General features: G+C 40.8%; 1 protein-coding gene across 1 annotated transcript in view; it reads right to left on the bottom strand.

Annotated features, from left to right (window-relative positions):
* Positions 1-11387: 11387 nt before the first annotated feature.
* CCDC138 (coiled-coil domain containing 138) overlaps positions 11388-23900 on the bottom strand; it is a 38913-nt gene continuing 26400 nt past the window's right edge. The window contains exons 14-15 of the mRNA XM_066620648.1: positions 14220-14358; positions 11388-12749 (exon numbers count right to left, since the gene is read on the bottom strand). Coding sequence (XP_066476745.1) covers positions 12560-12749; positions 14220-14358 — 329 coding nt within the window. The 3' untranslated portion in view covers positions 11388-12559. The remainder of the gene's footprint in view (positions 12750-14219; positions 14359-23900) is intronic.

Here is a 23900-nt window from a genome sequence, read left to right as displayed (position 1 = left end):
CCTACTAACAACTCCACCTGGCCAGTGTCCCATCTTCACATTCATTCTCCTGGTGGAGTGAGGGGGAGGATAGGGCGGTTCTCCTTCTTCCTCAGAGGGCTGTTGTGATCCTGTTCTTAATCCTGTAGAACTCCCAAGATCCTCCCTGCATGGCCAATTTTGAAAATGTGGCAGTAGCAGTCACACAAACCAAAAGACGTTTGGTGGAGTTTAGGCTGCTTCAGACAGTACTTTGGCTCAGGCAAGCCTTCTTAAGTGGTGGGTGCTGAGACAAAGAATGCAAGAACAGGTCTATGGAACCTCATGCCATGTCAGGCCATCCATACCTGGGCATTATATTCATGTTCATACGGATTGTTCTCCTTATAAACAATTTTTGAAATCCTCATTTTTCTTGGAAGGAAGGCCTTGCAAGTTCATAATTGAGGTCTGCAAGCCAGTAATGGCTTAATTAGCAAGTTAGATAATTTACAATGCAGTTCATCACAAAGTGCTATGTTGACAGATTTGCATAAGTTATTATTGAATTAAGAGAAATGCCATTACTTAAAAAGCAATATTTTTTTAATTAGTAGTTACACAACTAAGCAAAAGCAATATACAACTATAGCTCATATTCTTGAAAATACTAATCAATCCTACCCCCACCTCTTCTGCTCCAAACCAAAGACAGTAGAAAACAGATTCTACTCTAATGGGGTCAATGCGATGAATATTTAATGTTGTCATTGAGCATGTCTGCTTGTGGCACCCAAAATGTGTAGCCAGTCAGCTCTTGTATTCTAAACTTAAGTTCTGGATATTTCCCCTAGATCAGTGCACAGTCATTGGAAGTAGGGAAAACTCTCCTGACTCATTACAGAAGCAGGATATTATAACACATTGTTCAATACTCTTCATATGTTTGACTGTCAGAGTTCAGTGTTTGTAGTCCTTTTTTTAGAGAGACTTTTTTTAGAGAGACTGTTTTAAAGTAAGTTTCTGTTGTCTACAGCCTCTATAATGTCCAAAAAATAAAAAATAAAAACCCTGATCTAGCGGATACTTCCATTAGCGGATAGTATGCACAGAGCTATCCTGAAGAGCATAGGAGCAGCCCCTGCTTGATTTTTACAAATATCGGGGCTACTACATAACTTTCTAAACATAAACCTCCAGTCCACTGCAGCAGTCCACACACTTGCTGTTGCAAGTATCTCTCCCCTTTCTTCTAATCTTATAACTATTCAGAGGAAGTAAGCAGCACTGGTCATTGATGGAGTCAGTGCAGTAACACTTAGACTCCTAGGTATGGACTGGGATCCTCCATCCTGCGCTACCCTCCTGGTTAGAGAAACACACAGACCTATTTCTACTTGTAGAATATCCTTGCTGGACTAAGGTAAATGTGTTGTTACTTCAGTTACCTGTTTTGCACCTTTGTACCTTATCATAAATTCAAATTGTCTTTTTTTTGCCAATGCAAATTTACAGTGTTATTCTAAAGGCTAGGTGCCATTGATTTTGTTTCAATTAACATTAATGTACCATCTGCTTTACTTAAAAAAGAAAAGAAGGTAAAATAACAATTTTTGTTTATTGGAACTTCAAGAACATCAGAGCCTTGAAATCAGTGGTGCTAATGTGAACAGAGGACTATGTAACATTATTTCATTTAGAATTCAGAGAAGTTTGTATCATGTTCCCAACAAAGAAAGAGCAGGAACACAGACTAAATCTGCCTTTCTTGCCAAAATGCTTCTATTGTAACAATTTTGTGTAATTCTGTATATATAACTTATTAGTATTGTACATTATGAACAAATAAACAAATTAATAAGATAAAGCAATGCAGTATGCATGCTGTTATTTTCTCTTCAAGTGATATGGTTGGATAGGAATAAATAAACTTTCCACGATCTACTCCAGTACCATAAGCTGGATCAAAAGACCTTCTTGAGGTGGACCTAATGGCTGGTACTAGTGCAGCAGAATTAAAAAAACAACTTTCCCCTCCCACCTCTCATGTTATTTATTCAGTTTCTTTAAAAATCATACCCTGCCTCTCCTGCACTTGATGTAGTTCTAAGTATTAAGTTTGGCCAACAATACTTCATGAAAACAGTAAAATATCATAAAACATATATAATATTTCCCAGTGACATTGTCCTGGCCAAGTCCTCGGGGAACAGCTTCCAAACATTTTTCTTAACAGGAAGCTCTTGCATCCCCCAAATATCATTAATGATGTGCTCTGAGATACTTCTTCTATAAGGCCATTCTCACAATGTACATCAACATGGTTCTCAAATATTTCCTCAAGGAAATGAGAATATGGACTACGTGCTTTAATTTTCAGATATGGAATGACTTCACCAAGATCTTCCTTTCCCCTTCCATTTCTCATTGCTGTTTGTTCTCAGTAGCTGCAGCAATTTTTTTTGCTGCTCTTACAGGCCACTCCTAAAGCCTTTGTTATTTTTACTAATGACCACTTGTTGCTTCCATCCCCAATAGATTTTCTTATGATGCATGTCTAACTTAAAAAAAAAAAAGGCCACCTGTGTGTCACTACCACAGTTCATTTACAAAGGTGGTCATTTGATAGGAGACAATATGGCAGCCAAGACCATGGCCTTTACTGAAAACATGAGGTGCACAGGACAGAGTGTGGCAACTCATCACTGTCAAGATATAAAACTAGTCTACCTACATATTTAATTAAAAGTTTATCTAGGACTAGTGTGTGAACTCATTTCATATAGTGGGCTGAATAGCATTCATGGCATCTGCTGAGGGCTGGCAGTGACATCATTAAGTAAATGATGACCAGAAATTAGCACTTTGTTCTCCTGTAGAAAATCATTAGCTGCAAATGACAGAAGAGAAAATGAGTAAATCTTGATCATATTTTCCAAGATGTGGGAGGGCCAATTATCATACTGGGACAGCCTGGTTATATTGTGGGTTGCCTTTCAGGTGTGCTGCTTCTGCTGCAGTGTCACTTTGTAACTCAGCTGCTGAGAGGTGGCCTGCAAAGTGATGCCTCTGCAGAAGTGGCTCTACTGAAAGGGCAGTCTGCATGGTAATTGGTCCAGTACCCAATTGGACAACATCTCCCTTTTTCACCCCTCTTGGTCTGCCTCTACCACTGTAGTGTTCCCTTGCCTTCTGTGGTGTCCTTCCATCTCTTCCTCCCAGAGCCTCAGAAGAAGCGGCACTGTAAAAGGGCAGCGCTGGGAGAGCCCAATTATAACAGGGGCTGGATAAAAAGCGAATGGAGGCTATATCCAGCCTGTGAGCCTTCTGTTTGACACTCCTGATCCAAAAATTATTAAAAATCTAATCATGCCCATACATCTGTAGTGCTATTGCCTTACAATGGTCCAGAATGGGCAAACTTAGGATTGTTTTCCAATGCCCTTCTTTGGCAATGCAGATTGCCAAAGTACTGAAAAAAGCAGGTGATCAACAACCAATATGCAGTTCACAGGCAAAGACAAAGGTAACAATATGAACCAAAATGAACATGGCAGCAGCAAATTAATATTGCCAGTCTTCCCTTTGTCTTGCAGAACTTTTCTAGGGAACTTAGAATAGAACTTTTGCCTGCTAAAATGGTGCCAAACCCCCATTCAAATGTCGGTAAAACCTGAATGCATTCAAAGCAATATTCTCAAAGACGTGTAATCTGTCATGTTGCTTTAACTAGTGGTGATGGCCTATTCTATTCTCTCCCCCAAGATTTTTTTTTTGTTGAATTTTCATCCCTGATTTTTATCTCATAAAAATATTGCAGGGCTACCATTTGTTATTTTCATTTTCTTGCAATGGCTCTGAGATGAGAGTTTGTGATCCAAGAGACAGGACATTCTGCGTTATTTTACTTGATAGGTGGCAGTGGGGGTGGGGTGGAGGAAGTTTCAGGAGGCAAAGACAATAACAAACTGTGAAACCATCTGCTTTAGCAACGTTTCACATACATAAAAATAATTCACACTACTTAAAAACTATCACGTACTATTGCACTCCACAGACGCCTGTTGCTGCTCTCTCCTTTCTTTCCCTTGCATGCCCAAACTGTTATGTCAAGGCAGCCATTTAAGGAGAATTGCTTTAACTCACACATTAGCTCATAATTAAGAGCTTCTTATATGCTTCATTCCCACCATTCCTCTAAGATCCCTTTACAATCTCTCCTTGTCTTAAGAAGCAGAAATGCTCATTTATTTACTCTGCTGCATAGTGCTATATCTTGAGATGCAGCAGTAAGGACTAAACATCCAACCAGGCACCATACTTTTCAACAGATTAAGGTAATTCACTGTTATTGCTTTGTTCCTAGGGGGTGGGGAAAAAATGAACAGGAAAAGTACCAATTAAATCAAGTACTATTTTGCCCAGTCAATAAAGCTGCCACTCACTGGAGCAATTTCTCTTATTAATGAAATAACCTGTGGGAGCTGTGCCCACTTCCTCTGTGGCAGCCTCTGTCTGAGCAATGGCTCTTCCCATACTATATTTATCTCTAATCACAAAGCTCCTGTGAAACAAGAATGTGTAATTAGCTTTCTTTGGCTTGAAAAAGACACACTTTTCTTTGAATAGATCCCATACAACAATCTGAATCTCTCCTCCAGAACAAAATTGCCTCCCCCCGTTCATTTGATTTTTATCTCAGCCCACACACAGTGGGATATATGATATTTCAGACATAAAATGCTCAATTCAGGCACATCTGCTTCTACTTGATTAAATGTTATCCAAAGACAAGTCTTACACCAACCATTATTCACAGACTTGATTGCCCGATTCTTGTTCTGCCTCTTAAACATTTATTGGTCTCAAAGAAATACACTGTCTTCCACTAAAATAACTCCACCCCCTCCATGAATACATGCTCACTCATATGCATTCATGCACCAGTATCACTCATCTCCACCATCACCTCCCCCACAGTTCCTTACAAGTTGCTGAGCCAGGAGGATCCTGTCCTCCCCACTCTAACCCACCCCTTTACAAGATGTTGCAGGGGGAGAAAGGCAGCCCAACTCTGGAGAGTGTTGGGGAAATGCTTGCAGCAACAGAGATGCTGGAAAAGATAGCAAGCTCTCCTCCCCTTCCTCATCTCACATGATTGGAAAGCATGCAAGAAAAGGATAGGGAAGTGGCAGGGCAAGTGAAGGACTGGGAAAGGTGAGCAGTGAAGTGCAGATTGCATGTCTCCCTCTAGTTTGCTACCTTCCCCAACTCACTACTTGAAATGGCTGGGCTGCCTTCTGAAATCCTTGAGAAACACTCCCAGTCAGTGTCAACAGTATTGAACTAGATGGACCAATGGTTTGACCCAATAGAAGATATATCCTATTTGTGGAAGGCCCATAGCTCAGAGGAAGAGCACCTGCTTTGCACACAGAAGGTCCCAGGTTCAATCCCCAGCATCTCAAAGTAGAGCTGGGAAAGACACCTGCCAAAAACCTGGAGAGTTAGTGTTGACAAGCCTATGCTTGATGGACCAATGGTCAGGACACTAGCATAGTTAAAGGGGAAGGGGTAAAGGACCCTGGGTTCCAGGCCTCTGGGGCGTGCCATTTCTCCAGCAGGGAGCCCAGCCATGCTCAATGCTCCATAACCCTCCAGCAGCAGTGTGCAGCCTCAGAAGACCTAGAGCCCTTAGAAAGCCAGTTTTCACAAAACCCGAGGCCTGGGGAGGCCATGTGCAACCTCCTAGAACCTCAGACCACCTTCTGGATGCAACTGGAAGACTGGTACCTAGGGGGAGAAGGTGTTAAAAATTTTTAAAAAGGTGCTAGATGCCTTAAGCTATGCCATTGACATAGCATCATCCAATGCACCTGACATCCTAAAATGTGGAGACAGCCAATCCTGTTACAAGGACTCACAGATAGAAGAAGCCTTGAGTACATCCAAAAGATTGCATATACCTGTTGTGTCCTTTGGATCCCAGTTCGTATGGATTCAATCCTAGCACTTTTGGTAAGTTATGTTGACCTATTGGTTCCCCGCTCCTCCTCATTTCTATAGAAATATTTGTATTTTCCACTGGTAGATGATGAAAAATGGTTAAAGCATCTTTAGATTAAGAAACCTTGAAGTTACTATCTTTTCTTATTTGGACCTGGACCATTTTTGTGTTTAACCCATTTCTGCCCAGCCCACAGGTGTACACATTTGATTCGTGTTGCATATAAGCAATGTTGGGCAGAAATGGCGTACGCCTTAAACTGACCTTGGGCACTGAGATCTTCTGGAAAAAGAACTGATCACGGGGCTAAAACATCTTCCTTATGAGGAAAAGTGACAGTATTTGAAGCTTTGAAGTTTAGAAAAAGTAACATGTCCACATAACTCACCAAAACGTTAAAAGTTGCCTGCCCAGACAAACTCTGAATAGGAGATGAAAGGGTCTGCACCAGATTGTCGGTTTCCTGAACAAATCAAATCCAAAGGATTAAAAAAAAAAAAGCTATGAATTATGAGTTTTGCTCACAGCTCTTCTTTAATTTGATCTGATAAATTAAACTATACAGAACACTGACATGCATTGTGAATGGAAGTTCTCAAAGAAAGAGGGGGGGAATAAAGCTTATTGCTAGGGGCATGTTTCTTAGTTTTCAGTTAAATGCATCTGCTAAAACTTTTCCCATTAATTTATTGTTACATGCATTCTATGAAACTACCAAACACACGCACAGAGAGAGAGAGAGAGAGAGAGAGAGACCCCTAAATCAGAGTTGCCAAGTAACTATGATTTGTGAAAGGACACATTTTAATTGCCGGTGAATATTGTTATTCTGTGGGACCCAGAATGAGATGTGCTCGAGTACAGCCATTCACAATTCCAAAATGACAAAACTTAACTGACTCAAATTTGTTTTTGTTTTCAATATTAGCAAAACTGAATCTTTAGTAAAAACTTTCTTTAAAGGGCATATAGTAAAGTAAGACCCCTATCCTTTTTCCCCGCCATAGCACGTAGCTGTGGCAAAACAGGCAGCAGTGCAGTGCGATAGTGGAGGTGATGGTGGGGAGATTAGACGGGGAAAGGAAAAATATTGTCCCTTACCTCTCCATAAGTCTCCTGGTCACTAATGAGTCTCCTCAGACCTGCACCAGCACTTTAACTGGTGCAAGATTGAGGAGACAAAGGGTACGTCTGTCAGCTACTATCAGAGGGAATAGCATCCAACACACAGTTGTCCACACTAGGTGTCACTCCCTTGTGCCTCCAGCGTGCCTCCTGTCCCCGTTTCACCCATTCTGCCCTTACTACTAACTCATCTTTGTCAGGGGGTGCTACTTTCCTTGCCACGTGTGTGGAGCCACGCCAACCTCTCTGGCGGTGGTTTAGAAGTGCACGGCTTGCTCTTCCAGAGTGCCGTTTGCTTCCTGTTAGTGTGTTAGGTTTGGTAAGAATGTTTAAGCAAGAAACACTCATTCTGCAAGAGCTACTACAGAAATAAAAAGGTACTATAATGGGTGTGCAGGGTCCACTATTTACATAGTGTTCCCCCTGTATCTGCTGTTTCTGTATCTGCGGAGGAGCCCAGAATGGAACCACAATTCTGATATGGGTGCATGTAGATATGGGAACCCGCCTGTATAATGTATTGACATAATAGGCAAAACCATTACAGGAGGTCTCAAAAAACCTCTGCTACAACTTTGGGAACAAAGCATTTTATTGGCTATATATTCATGTTCCAGTCACCATATTATGTAGACTATTGTTTTGTGTCCCAAGCTGTATGTTTGCAATATAGAAGTTATGCCTCTGTACCTCTGTTTTAGAGGGTGGGTGGCATGATTAACTTGTGTACATAATTAAGTCCATCAGTTTCATAAAATTTAAAGGGCATGGAAAAATTTAGCAGTGCACACACAAATTGTATTACAAAATGGTTACCCACAGGCTTGCAATATTGAAAACTGAACTACTTAAACAGCAGGCACCCTTAAGTTTTCCACCCACAGGTTTACATTGTAACATGAATACAGTGCAAATCCCTTTCAAGTAAGTTCCCATTAGGCATGTGAACAACTATTAATAATGGGAAGATGGCAGTGATCCAGACTTGTCTCAGATCAATGATGGGATGGTCCCAGCACAGGCTAGGGTAGCCCAGCACATTTACCATCATGAGTAAAAGTAACTGGCTCAGTTGCACAAGGATAGATGGTAGACTTGTGTTACCATTTGAAGGTTAAGCTTTTCAGCATTGAATGGATATCGTACTAAGGGCCCAATCCTATCCAATGTTCAAGGGCCAGTGCAGCCGTGCCAATGGGGGAGTGCGCTGCATCCTGTGGTGGTGGGGCAGTCACAGAGGCCTCCTCAATATATGGAAATATTTCTTTCCTTACCTCAAGGCTGCATGACAGCTGCACCAGTGCTGGAATATTGGATAGGATTGAGCCCTAAATTATTGGACAGTTGCAATTGTTGGCTAGTCATTTCTTAGCTTTGAGAACAAATATTTTTCCCCTCGATCTATTTTTATCAAATGAGAGTCCTTTTATTTCTCACCTTTCTTGCAATTTAGTTTTTGAAGTCAAGGTACTGGTTTCTAAATTTATTTGTCATTACTAACAGAAACATGTCCATCATCAAAGAAGTAAACATTCCTGCCTTTTCTACAAAAAATTATTTCTTTAAATGTATTTTATTTCCAGGTAAGACAAGAAGAATGAACACAAGTATAGTATGCAAACCTCAAGTTGAATTTTTAGGGACAATTCAGGTTGGACTCCCACGTTTTCTTTGCTCAGTTACAGGCAAGATAGTATACCCTGAGATTTAAGAAATGGCTACAAGTGGGTGCCATGCTTTAGCAATTTGCCTTAATACTCACTGCTTGTTGTGAAGTTACATACGCAACTTGAATTAGGGGGCACGGCAATGTTCAAATACACATTCTCCTAAAAGTCTAAAACCACGTGCAAAACAGTTTCAAGCACAAATTAATTTCTACACTTACGCATATATCAGTCAGCCTTTGTTTGCAACCCTATGCACACTTTGGAATAAGCCTCAGTGAAGTCAACAGAATTTACTTATGAATAAACATGCACAAGACCGTGTGGTTTATCAATCTGGGGAAAAAACACTTCAAAAATTTCACTTTGAGAATTACTGGGTAAAAAGCTTTCATGAGGTTTGAATTAAACATAATTCATATGGCATAAATTATAATTGCATCTTTAAAAATATGTAGGGTGACAGCCAGGGTGATATTTGTATGAAAGCAAGCTCCCTCCAAGAATGTTCTGCTCCTGCAAAAGGGGCCCTTCTGTTCTCAGAGGGAGCTTGTGTCCATTTTCATTCATTGATTTAGGCTTTATTATTTCAAGGCTTTATTCTTGATGCCACCCATAATGAGCAGGCAACAAACAGCTCATAACAGGAACAAATAAATATTTGAACTATAAAGTCACTGGCTTCACTGCTCAATCCAAGCTAACATTTATAACAGAACAGTGGTTCCGCTATTGTAAATGGCCACATGGCAACCATTTGGTGATGGTGTCAGTTGCCCCTACTGGCTACCCATGGGAGTGCAGATAAACTGGCATAAGAACATAAGAACAGCCCCACTGGATCAGGCCATAGGCCCATCTAGTCCAGCTTCCTGTATCTCACAGCAGCCCACCAAATGCCCCAGGGAACACACCAGATAACAAGAGACCTCATCCTGGTGCCCTCCCTTGCATCTGGCATTCTGACATAACCCATTTCTAAAATCAGGAGGTTGGGCATACACATCATGGCTTGTACCCCATAATGGATTTTTCCTCCAGAAACTTGTCCAATCCCCTTTTAAAGGCGTCTAGGCTAGACGCCAGCACCACATCCTGTGGCAAGGAGTTCCACAGACCAACCACACGCTGAGTAAAGAAATATTTTCTTTTGTCAGTCCTAACCCGCCCAACACTCAATTTTAGTGGATGTCCCCTGGTTCTGGTATTATGTGAGAGTGTAAAGAGCATCTCCCTATCCACTCTGTCCATCCCCTGCATAATTTTGTATGTCTCAATCATGTCCCCCCTCAGGGGTCTCTTTTCTAGGCTGAAGAGGCCCAAACACTGCAGCCTTTCCTCATAAGGAAGGTGCCCCAGCCCCGTAATCATCTTAGTCGCTCTCTTTTGCACCTTTTCCATTTCCACTATGTCTTTTTTGAGATGCGGCGACCAGAACTGGACACAATACTCCAGGTGTGGCCTTACCATAGATTTGTACAACGGCATTATAATACTAGCCGTTTTGTTCTCAATACCCTTCCTAATGATCCCAAGCATAGAATTGGCCTTCTTCACTGCTGCCGCACATTGGGTCGACACTTTCATCGACCTGTCCACCACCACCCCAAGATCTCTCTCCTGATCTGTCACAGATAGCTCAGAACCCATCAGCCTGTATGTGAAGTTTTGATTTTTTGCCCCAATGTGCATGACTTTACACTTACTGACATTGAAGCGCATCTGCCACTTTGCTGCCCATTCTGCCAGTCTGGAGAGATCCTTCTGGAGCTCCTCACAATCACTTCTGGTCTTCACCACTCGGAAAAGTTTGGTGTCGTCTGCAAACTTAGCCACTTCACTGCTCAACCCTGTCTCCAGGTCATTTATGAAGAGGTTGAAAAGCACCGGCATGAGGGAGCAGGCAGTGAAAGTAACAGAACAGGGACGGAGGAAATGGGGGAGTTTCTGGACAGGGGAGAAGGAGGAGGTTGATCTTAGTGACAGTGACTTGTGCCAGGTTTCTATCCCTGTCTACTTTCCCCTTGGACTTACAACAGCAAAATAGCTGACACAGATCTAAAGAGACCCACTAGGAAAGTGGAGGCTTAAAGTTCCCTTACCTTGAAGCCTCCATATGTCCCTCCCAACTGGTGTGGCTGTATCAGTGCTGGGGGAGTTAGTTAGGATTGGGCTCTAATGCACAGACAATTCTCATTATCCACTGGGTTTAGGTTTTTTGAGAATGCAAGTTTTTGAAGATACCAAATCATTGAGCCTATGGGATTAATAGGGCTGGGGAAGGGGATAGTTAACCTGATCAGGAATGCCTACAGTGGATAGCTTCAGAATGGCATTGATAGCTTCAGGTTGACAGTTGCAGATAACCAAAACAGGTAGTGGAGGGCACAAGGTAAGCCATCTTTTCCCTGTGGATAAGCAAATCCACAAGAAGGAAATAAGCAAATAACGAGGACTGACTGTGTAAACAACTGAACATTTGCTCCTTCAAGATACCAAAAGTTATTTGTATGAAAAAGCCATGATTTTTTTTTAAATTACACACACACAGTAACTGATGAAAATGTTATAAATCCAAAAAGAAAAATGGTCTAAGATACCATTAACATTAAATAAAACTGAAAAATATGTTCTCTGCATAATTAAAAAGTTTTTACTTTTTTGTAATAGTTATCAAAATATACACGTAAGATAGTCTCATATAATTATGAATCAGTAAGGCATAGTGATAGCCAGGAAGTACACAAAGGAGAAAATGATAACTACATCCTTCAGTTATCCTGAATACAGAAAGCTAGAGACAGGGAATAAATCAGTGCCAACTTCTTTCAAGTTTCCCTTCAATAACTGGATGTCTTTTCATGACAGACATTAACATTAAAAAGCTCTTTTACAAAATATTATGTTTGTATAAGAAGAAAACTCATTGATACAGCTTTGAAGATGATTATGAGTACATTAGCTGGTGATTTAACTTCAAATGGTCTGAGCTGTAGATAAGCAGTTATCTAAATTTGCATGCCCGCTTATAGCAATGACTGACTTATGGCCCCTACCCAGGGTTTTTCTGTTCCAAGCCACCATTCCACCTGACAGATTTTCTAGCGCTTGGGAAGAAGTTGAAAAGTAGCAGTGCTTCTGGACCGGCCAACACAAATCCTGGTTTTTCCTCCTAGTTCTCATTATGCAGCTAGGACAAAGGGCAGGTACTGGTGAACTGCAGGGGTGCCAGGCAAAAGCAGTACCTCTCTCAGGTAACCCCCCATCCCCACTTACTGTAACCCCTGTCAGTGATAAATGTGAGGATTCTCTTTCCATGGCTGCTGAAGCCTTTGGAAAATTCTTCTGTTTAGCAATGTGAATTTTTCAGTTTGGAGTGTGTGTCAGCTTCTCCAAATTGGAGGGGTGGGTGGTGGTGGTGGAGGGAAACAGTGGCAACATTATAACTGAGAAGGATACAGCCCCAGGTTAAGCAATTTGGCTATCCCTTACTATTCAGTAAATAGTACTGAACTATTTACCCCAAAGGGCACTGCAAGCTGCTACATTAAGAGCGGCATGTAAAGGTAGGAACATGGATGGGGAGAAGTCACTAGAATGAGTGCACCCAGCACTCTACACATAATTAAAATTTACAAAAAGAACAACAACCCCACTATTCAGTTTAATTTTTTTAAAAATGGTAAGCTCTTCCTTTTAGAGTCTAGTGGTACAAGGGAGGGCCTCCACTGTGTGAAATTCTCTTCAGATTGTTCATATTTTCTTTATTCATCTAGCATGAGCAAGCTACAGCAAACAAACCTTAATAAAATGCAGTTTGTTCCTGACTTGTATTTAGACTATTTGCAAGAGGATTGCTTTTTGTCATGCCCAAATTAAAGAGAATTGAGTTTAGGTTAATGCATAAAAAAGCATTATCTGGATGCATTGTCCTTTGTAGCTCTTGAATCATCAGGTGAATGGTAAACAGCTCAAACATCTTCTTATTACTCCTGTAAAATATTTTTCAAAAATAAATATCAGTTTTGTTACTCTGAGGTAATAATTTCCATGGTATTTGAACACTGCACATTTCAGAACTTCTGAACAATTGTTTGAAATAAAAATATTTGCCATTCTACTTTTTTCTGTTATTTATGAGAATTGTATGGTGAATATTCACCTTATATTATGAAGCGTTAGAAGATAAATGAACTTGATAACATGCAAAAAGTTAAATATCCCTTTTAAATAATAGTTAGCTTTAAATTGTAGCATGGTAATGTTTGTAGGACAAAACTATCAGCATTCACTGTTGTGGAAAAAATAAACTAGAGGAGACCAGATATTGACGAAAAGAAAATAAAAGCAGACAGCTAATAAGACAGCATTTGTCAATGCTTTCTGGGTATGGAAGGAACTTCACATATTTTATCTTGATGTTGTCTTTACAACAACCCTGTAAGGTAAATATTACCACCCCCATACTGCAGCTGGGTGGCTGAGAGGAAGCAGCTTGCTTAAGGCAACAGTGCTTAAGGCAAGGTACCTCATGGCACAGGTAAGATCTGAACTAAGGAAGTTCTGATTCTCAGCTCAGTCCCTTGGCCATGGCGCCATACCAGCAATCCAAGACACACCATTATTTCATCTCCAGGAAAATGCTAACTATAAAGGTTCAAATTTCATTCTCCATGTTAAAAAAAATTGCTAAGGGCAACATTGGCTGGAAAGTCATTATTTCAAAAATAATCAAATACTTAACTTCAATGAAAAGTGCTAAGGATTTAATTTTGACTCGAAGAAACCCACACACACCCTTCTCACTCACAATTATTCTTGACAAGTGGGAATCAAAACTTAATTTATTATAATTTCCTCAAATGAATAGACTATTGAGGCAAAAAAGAAGATCAGGTTTATCTTTTCCCTTATATCAAGTCATTAAAATGTTAAGAATAAATTCTGTAGAGATTTCTAGGCATGTGGAACCCACTGCTTCCTTGCCATCAGCCATCGTAAAATGACACACAACTGGTCCAAGTCATGCTCAACAGGCACATGCCCAGCATAAGTACAGTTGTGTCAGGCAACCATGTGTCTCCCCACAACCATTAAAAAATATATTTTGAGAAACCGATAAAAACCAGTTTGAATATTTTTCATTTAAGGAAAAATGCCTGCACAGCAATGTCAGGAATTGCCACTCAGCTGTACCCTTCTTTGGAATACAAGTGTACTAGAGGCAATGTCTTTGCTTGCCTATTAGTTTTTAATTTAATTCTCTGACAGCAATCCTATGCACACTAATCCAAGAGCAAATCCCCTTGAATTTACCTCTAAGTAGACATGCACAGAATCAAGCTGTTATCACCCACATCTTTACCTACTTCCTGACAATGAGTTGAAAAAAAATAATAAGGGAGGGAATTTGGATACCACAAGAAAGACTACAAAATTACTCCAAAGAATAAAACACTTACTTGATTTTTGAGAGCTTTTGAAGGAGAATGCTGAGTTTTTCCAGTACCTGCATATCTAGTTTAGGGTTTCGAAGCAGCACTGAACAAGTTCGAAAAAAGGGCTCATTACTACAGGCTTCTAGAAACCGGTGTAGAAACCCTGAAAAATAAAATGTTTAATAGGATTAATTAAAATATTTGAATGACTTATAAGCAGCATTTCCAATTTTGTATCCAACAGCAAACTATTTCAATACACATGGTAGCAGCTTAATCCTATTTGGAGGCTGCATGACAATGGTGCACTGATCGCTGTATCCTAAGCCCATCCTGGGAATGCCATGCTGGTGAAGTCCTTCTCAGTAATGCCAATAGCATCCATGGAAATAATGACACAATCTATTATCCATGGATTGGCATCCCAACACTGTTGGGTCTTTGGCCAGTCACCACATGCACCAAGCCTCAAAGTCAGCGTCCAGAGCAGCATTACCAAGGTGAACCAAGTGGGGGTGGGGGCAGGTGCAGGCTAGGCTCCAATGAATGGTGATCACTGGAGGGATACCCCCCCCACACACACACACTAGGAATGAATACCACAGCCAAAGGCAAATCTGCCAAACATGGGGAGCTGCCCCAAGGTTACATCCTTACACCGCAGCACACTCTATGTCTACAGGAGCTACTATGGCAGGCATCAGCAACAAAGGGACAAAAGCAAGAATTGGTCAGAATCCCTGCAACAAGAGTTGAAGGCTCCTTATCCCACACACACAAACACATGTATCCAAACATGTTTAAGGAGAGCAAGGGCAGAAAGACAGCTCCCTCAGACAAGGGCAACCATATGAAACATACAGGTCTCTCCACTGCAATGTTTAAGTCCCTGTGGGAGCTATTCATCAGCTCCTGTAGGCATACAGAGTGCTGCAACTTGAAGGTACAGGTCCAACCTTGTTATACATGGATTTTTTATACACGGATTTGACTCTACATGAATGGTCCCTGCAAATGAGAAGGAATGTTCTGATACCTGGAAATGAGAAAAAATGCACTCCTTTAAAATGACAGTTTTAAAAATGGCTTTTTACTGTTGTAGAGAGACAGTCATGCAAGTGATTACAGGTATAACCTAATTATCCACAGATTCTTCTATCTCAAAGCTGATGTGAAGGACTACTTAAATTAAAAGAAAACAGTCATTTAATAATGCCAGAGAGGGGAGCCGGTTGACAATTCATCAATCATTCTCTCTGCAGGCTTCACTCCTCCCTTCCCCCTGAGCACATGAAAGAAGGCTAAATGGCAGTGATTATCACCTTTACCATTCTTTCCCCCCCTCACTGCAGCTCCTGGTGAAGGGAGAGATTGCTGCCTCCTAGTGAAGCCTAAGTGCCTAGAGAGAGACTGATTGCCTCTGTGTGCATTTCAAAAGGTCAGCAAGGCTGTTTTTCAATCACCAGAGCAAAGGGACTTTGTTCTTTAAATTGATTTGCTTTAGTGCGTTTTTTTGCCATCCATGTGAGTCCTGGGAACGGAACCCTCACGAATATTGAGACTCAACCTGTATGACCTTGGGACATCTCCCCATGTTTGGCAGTAATGCCTTTTGCTGTGGTATTCATTCCTAGTGGCTGGGGAGGTGCCTGTCCAGGAACGATTTGCCTCAGAACTTGCCATAGCAGGCTGACATGTCACTTTTTTAACTTGCTTCACTTGCCTCTGTAGTATTTGACACCATCTCATTATCATGAATGGTAAACTCAGAACTCAATCCTGTCCAGCTTTCCAGTGGTGATGCAGCCATGCCAAGGAGGCATTCACTGCTTCCTAAGGCGGGAGAGCACTCACAGAGGCATCTTCATGGTATGGAACATTTGTTCCCTTATTTTAGGGCTGCATCAGTGCTGGAAAATTAGATAGCATTGGGCCCTCAACTTTCACATTAAACTTAAAATCCAAGTGACCTAGTGCAGTGGTTCCTAATGTGTTGCAAAAACTTGCAACAGCCTTAACATCTAAGGGAAGTAATTGAAGAGATGTGTAGAACCATCCGAGCACATATACTGGTGGATGTCTGCAGATCCCTCAATCTATTTCAGAGGTGTATAGATGCAGTGGCACATTTAAGCACTTGTTCTAATTAACTGGCTCAAGCAACTGCTTCTGTGTACACCATATGCAATATGTCTGTCTGTCTCATACTATTTGTATAAGAATTATATCACAATAAATTTGACACTACAAAGTGTGTGGACATTTTCTTGAGACACCCTATATTCACAAAACAGGCAGCTAACAACAATGGATAATTCTGCCATGTGTGTAGGACTCTCAGTAGATTCTCTGAAGGATCAGTAAGATTCCTTGGCTTCAATAATAAAGATTGTTGGATAACAGGAGTGGGAAGGAATATTCTTGCACCTGGCCAATCCCTTGGAGTGGTTAAAGATATGCCTCTAGTTTACAATGTCCTTACTTTGGAAGTGTGCAAATTGCATTATGAAGTTTCTTGGCATATGACAGAGCAGCCAAGGTTCAATGGGTTCACTCAATATCTATCATAATCCTCTGGGAGTTTATCTGATCAGAGTTCATAAAGGATGATAATCTTTTTTGGGATTCAGCAATGCATAAGTTATTCTTGAGCTCTCTGCTTTGAAGGGTGCCATACTGCCCCAAAGGACTTTTCTTCCCTTCTGCAGGGCAGGCAGGCAGACAATTTAGTTTCAAAAGTTGTGGCAGGATGTTCTACCACAGACATCTGGTTCTTCGTTTTATAGTTACAGTCAGTTACACTGAGATCTGGAGATCATCAAATGTACGTCTTTGGCCTTAGTTTGCAAAGGAATCAATCTTATGCCCTTCTCTTTAGGGATTGTTTGCCATAAGAAGCTTTGCTCACCATTTTAACCTGCTCCACCTGCATATGCAATATTTGAGACCAAAATTTGAGAGTACTTATTGTGGACGTTGGATAGGCCTCTCATACCACTTCCCATTGTGTTGTATGTGATCCTTTTTGTATTAGGACTAGCTTTAGATGAGTGAATCAATAGGCAAGCTTCTCATACCACTGGCCTCAAATCAAAGTATTAAGTCAAAAGCCTTTCTAGTGGAGGAAGACTTTTTCCATCCAATGCTAAATTGGTGGGTGGTCTTTTTCCTTAATGATTCCAATGCCTGCTTCCCCCAGCCAGCCCCCAAAAGCAGACATAATTTAAGTATTTATTATTTCTCTGTTGACCACAGAATTCTGAAGTACATCAGCTTAAGTGGAAAGTGGTGTTAATGCCGCAGTTTCACAACATTCTAAAGAAGGTCAGGGATACTCAACCATCTGTTTCCGCATACTGCAGGACACTTTCAGTGCAGCAATCGCTTTACAACCACAAGTGCTAGTAGCACATATAAGTATCATGAAGAAAGACACTAGTTCCTTAGAAACTGCTTATGTTCTCATGCTTATTAGAAAATATTTTCTTCTTGCTATTAGCAAGGGAATTCCCCCATTCCTTTGTTAAGTTGCTTAAAAGAGATTCTAATTTTTAAGAACATTAAATAAAAGTACATTAGTACAATCTATCGCAAGAAAAATACTCGCAAATAGCAGTTTGAAATGACAATGCAAAGAAAGTAAGAACGTAGACATTAATTTAAATAAACTGGATTATAATATGTTTTATTAAAACAATTACTGCACTATTACTTTGCATACAGAAGCCACAACACACACTGAGCTTTATAAAGTGTTTGTAACATTTATCATCTATGTATGAGTTGTTTCTACTTGAGTATATGATGACAAATTTACAAGAAAATTATTTTCCTTATGATATACAATGCAATGGCAGATGGCCCCACACAAATAAGGAAGTGAAAAGACAAGAAGGTCTGGCCCAGACCCCACCTGGCTGGGAGACAAACATTCTGTGCTTTGGCAGAGTATGCAGGGAAACCCTGACTTGCAGCTGGCATCCTCCCAAGAAGCCTTTCCCTCAGGATTCAGGGCCACCATGCAAGAAGACACAAGCGAAAAGGCCCGAACAGAGCCCATCGCTCCCCTAAAGCCAGAGTCAAACTAGGGGATGCAAGGGGATTATCCTCCCTGTCCCCCACCCACATGTTGATACCCTGAATAAAAGTAGCTCTAGTCAACTGTAAAGTATGATAAAGAAAGAAGATTCCTTTGAAGTTTGGAGCCTTTCGAGAGAGTGTCAAGGTGGAAAATGGGCTATAGAGTCAGCTCTGGCAGCATATAGTCAGCCTATGCACATGGGTAGGAGATTGAGAAATAGAAGATATCAACATAAATTCACAGTTAGGCATTACTCCTTAATGTACATATGTTTGAGAATACAAACAGGTGCACCAAAACAACAGTGTGCAGGATTAGGAATATGGTTCTGGAGTAGGAGGACGTAGCAGGCTTTGAGTTGTTATAGTGGTAGCCACAGCCACCAAGAAACTTTGGTAAGAGAGAAACCTGGAAGTGGGTCTTTAAAGATATTTTTCCACTGATTTATTTTATCCACTGAGGGTTCTGGAATGGAACCCTAGTGGATAACAAGGCATGACCTGTACTTGTTTTGAAAATCTGCATTCTTACAAGAATATTAAGCCCTTGCTCAGGACGAGTTCTTATTCAGAAGCCTACCATACCATTTCATCCACTGTTTCCAGCCTGCTCCAAGGGCTGAGCAGGTGATGTTGTTTTCTGTGCGGTCTAAAGAATATTCAGATTCAAAGGGACCTGTGTCTTAACTGAACTGGTAATATCTCAGCACCTGTCCATCTTACTAGTGCAGATTACTAGAGGAAGTGGTAGAGCTAATCTAAATCATATAGAAGTTTGATGCTGAACTGCCTTGAGATAACTGCAGACAGAACAAAACTCTTGGCCCAAGGAATTTTAACAGAAGGCATAGTGATGCAAATCCTTGGTGCCTGTCAACACCTGCTCTGAACCATGAGACCTTCTAATAAGAAGAGAAGCAGGATACTGTGGCGGGCCCAACATAAATGGGGATCCTGGGGATTCAATACCTCCTGGTAACAGCCAAAGGCCATCTGTCCATATGATACCATGCCTAAGGGGGTTTCAATAATGGGGACCCAATGCTCCTTATGAAGACAATCATCCCAGCTCCAGTCTCTCCCTCATAACTCCAGGGTCACAAGAGATGCATGGGTCAAAGTCGAAGTTCAGGTCCAACAACACAGGGCCCATTTTGCAACCTGAAGCTTTCCATCCACCTGGCCTACTTGGGAAGAGGCAGAAAGCTCCACAAGTGTTCTGGATTTTTATCAGCTCAGAGCCTCAATAAGTGTGGTCACTCTATAAAGACTATCAGCCTCTGGTTGCTCAAAGCTGGTGCAATACTTCCATGAGAATGCGCCTCACTTAGCTTTATGGATTCTTGCCCCTTATACCTGATCCCCTTTATGAGTCCTGATCTCACGATTGAGCTTCATGCTCCTACCACTGGGGCCTCCTCTGCCTCTCAGGGATGTAGGGGACAAGCTACCAATTACATTCTAAGTCAGTGATTCTCAAACTTTTTAGAATTAGGACCCACTTTTTAGAATGACAATCTGTCAGGACACATCAGAAGTGATACCATCAACCTAGTAGTGATGTCATGGTCAGAAGAAGAAACATTTTTAACACTTCCGTACAACAAAATCAAATAAGTAAATTAAAAATAAGTGTAAATTAAAAAAAATATTTAAAATGAAAACCCTCCTAACCCTTCCAAGCAGTTGCTGATCTGTTTTTTAAAAAAAAAATCCCCAAACATCCCAAAGGCTGCAATCCTATCCACACTTATCCCAGGAGTAAGCCCCATTGATTCTCATCATTTAAAACATATACATAGTAGTGTGTTAAAAGTACAAATCTCAAAAGTACATTTCCTCAAATGCAGTCACATACTATGGTAGCATCAAGTCTAATATACTAAAAATAAAATACACACTGAAATGAATGGGAACTCACCTGAAATTGGTTCATGATCCAACTGGTGGGACCCAACCCACAGTTTGAGAAACACTGTCCTAGGTCAGTGGTTCCCAAACTATATCAATTGATGGGTCTCTTGACCTACTTTGGCCACAGTTCCCCGTTAAGGCTACAGTCTTGTATAGCATGGCGGGTTTCTCACAAGGATTCTATGTCTCCCTTGGCTGGTTTCCTTGGCTCCCCAGAGAGCCACGGCTCACAGTTTGGGAACCACTATTCTAGGTCATTCTCTAGTTTTCCCTCTCACATCCTCATAGGTGACATAACTAAACCTAATTTAATAGAAAAATAAAAAGGAAATCATAGGAAGAGCAGTGAGTGTAATACTCATAAAATTTTAGATTAATAAGAATGGAGAATCTGAACATTTATTTGAAAGGTGATACAGCAGAATTTTCTTGCTTAAAAAAGCACACAAGGAAAACACTTATTTCTGCAAGTTCTTAGCGGAAGGATTAATAGTCTGCTTTGTGAAGTGACTAATGCAGATTTTTCCCCCATCACTTGTATAAACTGCATTCAATTGCCTTGTAAGTAAATATTACGTAGGTGCTACTCTTCCCCATACACCAAGTTCAGTACTGTTGCTACTAGGCTTCTGCCATAATGCTGGATAGCACCTTGCAGCTTTAAACATATAGTTGCTCCTTAAGACTCCAAGAGGGAGTGAGAAAAGTTATACAGGTTGAGGGTTCCATTCCCAGAACTCACCTGGATGGCAAAAAACGCACTAAAGCAAATCCATTTAAAAAACAAAGTTTCTTTGCTCTGGTGATTTAAAAACAGCCTTGCTGACCTTTGTGACGTAAGATAAGAGTCTTAAGAAGACAATCCAACAATCAGTCCTCCTCCAAGCACTTAGAAAGGTGCTTCACTCAGCCCCTTCCTTCACCAATGCAAAGTGATCACCTTTCTTTCTTGTGTGCAGGGGGAAGGGAGGGGTCGCCTGGAGAGAGAAGGATTGATGGATTGTCAGCCAGCTGCCCCCCCCTCTCATTAAGGAGGCTATTGTTAAAGGACTGTTCAGTTTTTTAAACTGATTTTAAAGGGATGGATTATTTCCCTTCTCCAGGGATCAGCACATTCCTTCTCATTTGCAGGGGCCATTCCTGTTGAGTCAAATCTGTGTATAATAAGACTGGACCTGTACATAGAGCTACCTACCTGCCTTGCATTATAGTACACTATGCTGGCCCTGCTTCTCCCTCTTCTAACTGTGTAAAAAGAGAAAAAATTTATCATGCATGAAAAGAACACAAGAAAGGCAGGTAGGATGAGAAAGGAGGGGCTGGGAACGTCCTTTAAAAGTCATTTCACAGCTCATCCTACATAATAGGGGTGACCAAACTGCAGCTTGAGCCACATGTGGCTCTTTGACATATAATGTACGGCTCACTGAAGTATGCTGGCTGAGCTCCTTTTTGCATCACAATTAATATAAAAGGTAAATAAATTTTCAAGCTTTATAATTATTTACTGGGTATAAATTGAGAGTTCACAGGATTAAACACGTTTAATGTTCATGGCGGGTAAATATATTTAAGAACTTGAGTGCTAATTTTAATGCTAGATTTGAGTCAGGGACTAAATAAATTTTGGATTAGCAAGGATTATAGACGAATTGTGCTGGAGAAGCAGTAATCATACAAGTTGGCACTGACATTAGCTTTAGTGGATGTGGCTTGCGATTGCATGATTGTGGCTGTGTTGTGGACAGTGGTTTAGTAGAGATTTAGGGCACAATCCCAACCCCTTACTTCAGTGCTTTCCAGCACTGACATAAGGGCAATGCAGCTCTGAGGTATGGGAACAAGCATTCCCATACACTGAGGAGGCCTCTGTGAGTGACACCCAATGGCAGGATGCAGCACATGTCCCATTGGCACCGCTATGCCAGTGCTGGAAAGCACTGACATAAGGAGTTAGGATTGCGCCCTTAGTGTGATACTGAGCATGGTAGAGTTTGGTTGATGTTTTTAGCTGTTTTGCTTTGTGATTTTTGAAGCTAAATTAAGTGAACAGTCTAAAAACAACATATATGAATAATTATTACATGCATGTATTTCTTAATATTTATATAAAATGCTTTAACAAAATGTGCTTGTAACAATAAAAACTTGTGTGCAATATTTGTTCATGTCTTGTAGCTCTCAAACATTTAAGTTTATCATATGTGGTTAAGCAAGTTTGGCCACGCTTGTTACGTCAACTGTAGTTACTTCTTCCTTCAAAATTCTTCAAGATAATTCCATACCTATCCTCTAGGAACAAATGAGGTTAACCTTGCAGTCCTGCCATCTTGTTTCTTGCATACAACAAACACTATATAGAAGTGGGTCTCGGTCAGTGATGGCGAACCTTTTGGGCTTGGCATGTCAAAAATTTGGAAAATGCCTAACTTGACTCTGCTGACATGTCACCCCCCCCACCCGAAAAACAGAGAAACAATTCTTTACATATTCATTTAAAAAAATACAGCCCAATTATTTGTGGTGCTACGTATTATTTAAAGAAATGTTAAATAATTACAAAAATGAAATACAAGTAAACAAACTCAGTTGTGCTGGGTGTTGGTGAACGCTGGTGTGTTATCCAAATATTGTGGCGTGTCACTTTTGATACGAATGGCATAGGTTCACCATCACTGGTCTAAATAAAAATGTCAACCTAAACATTTGCAAAGTCAAGAATCAAAATTCTAGCCTTTTAAAAACATTCAGTTAAGAACATATACACTCCACTTACACAAAAGTAATTAAGAAAAACTGGCCAGAAGTGCCATACCCAGGAACAACATTTGGGTAGGAACTCATTTCTAGCTATTGCCCCACCAAGTCAAGTAGTTCCCTTTACAATGCTGATCCATGTGATTCTGCAAAAAACAGCCAAAGAAAATGTTTGATGCTACAGAGTCTGTCTGTTGGGATCCTTCAAGGTTCTGATCTTAGCCCACTCCTATTTCCTCTGGCTGATTTTATCAAATTCCATGACATTCAGTACCTCCTATATGCTGTTCAAGCCCAGCTCTACCTCACAATTTCTCTCTAATCAATTCCATGTCCCATGGCAAATCCAGCTGCCGTTTGGATATTTCTGCTTAGATGTTTCATTCCCACCTCAGACTCAGCCTGCCCAAAACTGAGTTAGTCTTCATATCCAATGACATCAGATTAATGGATGTAAAGCCTAGTTCTCCCTTCAATTCCTCCTTTTTCTTTTGTACCCTACATTCTGTCAGTCACCAAGTCATGTCAATTCTCCATCCAAAATGCTGCAAAAATACATCTATTCTTCTCTGCTTCCTCAGCAAAAACACCAGTTCAAGCTCTGATCATGTTCCACCTTGATGACTGCAAATGCTTGCTCTCTGGTTTCCACCTCAACTCTCTCACCTGTATCTGAAAATGGTTGTCAAAACAAGTCAATTCTCATTGTTCAGACTACTCAATACCCATTCCTTTAATCCCTATACTGGCTTCCCCTTTGCACAGACTTGTCCTTATTGTCAAGGACATCTGTAGCTTGATCTCCATCTTCTCTCTGTGATTTTATGTCCCTATACATTCTTCCTTTGGCTCTTCCATCCTTAGTCACATGAAGGTCTCCAGCTTCCTTAAACATCTTGGCTCTTTCTCCTTTGCTATATCTTAAGCTTGAAACTCTTTGCCAGAACAGTTATG

The sequence above is a fragment of the Tiliqua scincoides genome, chromosome 3 (genome assembly GCF_035046505.1).
Source record: "Tiliqua scincoides isolate rTilSci1 chromosome 3, rTilSci1.hap2, whole genome shotgun sequence".
Lineage (NCBI taxonomy): Eukaryota > Metazoa > Chordata > Lepidosauria > Squamata > Scincidae > Tiliqua > Tiliqua scincoides.
The sequence above is the reverse complement of the archived record's forward strand: the minus strand, read 5'-3'. Positions and strand labels throughout refer to the sequence as shown.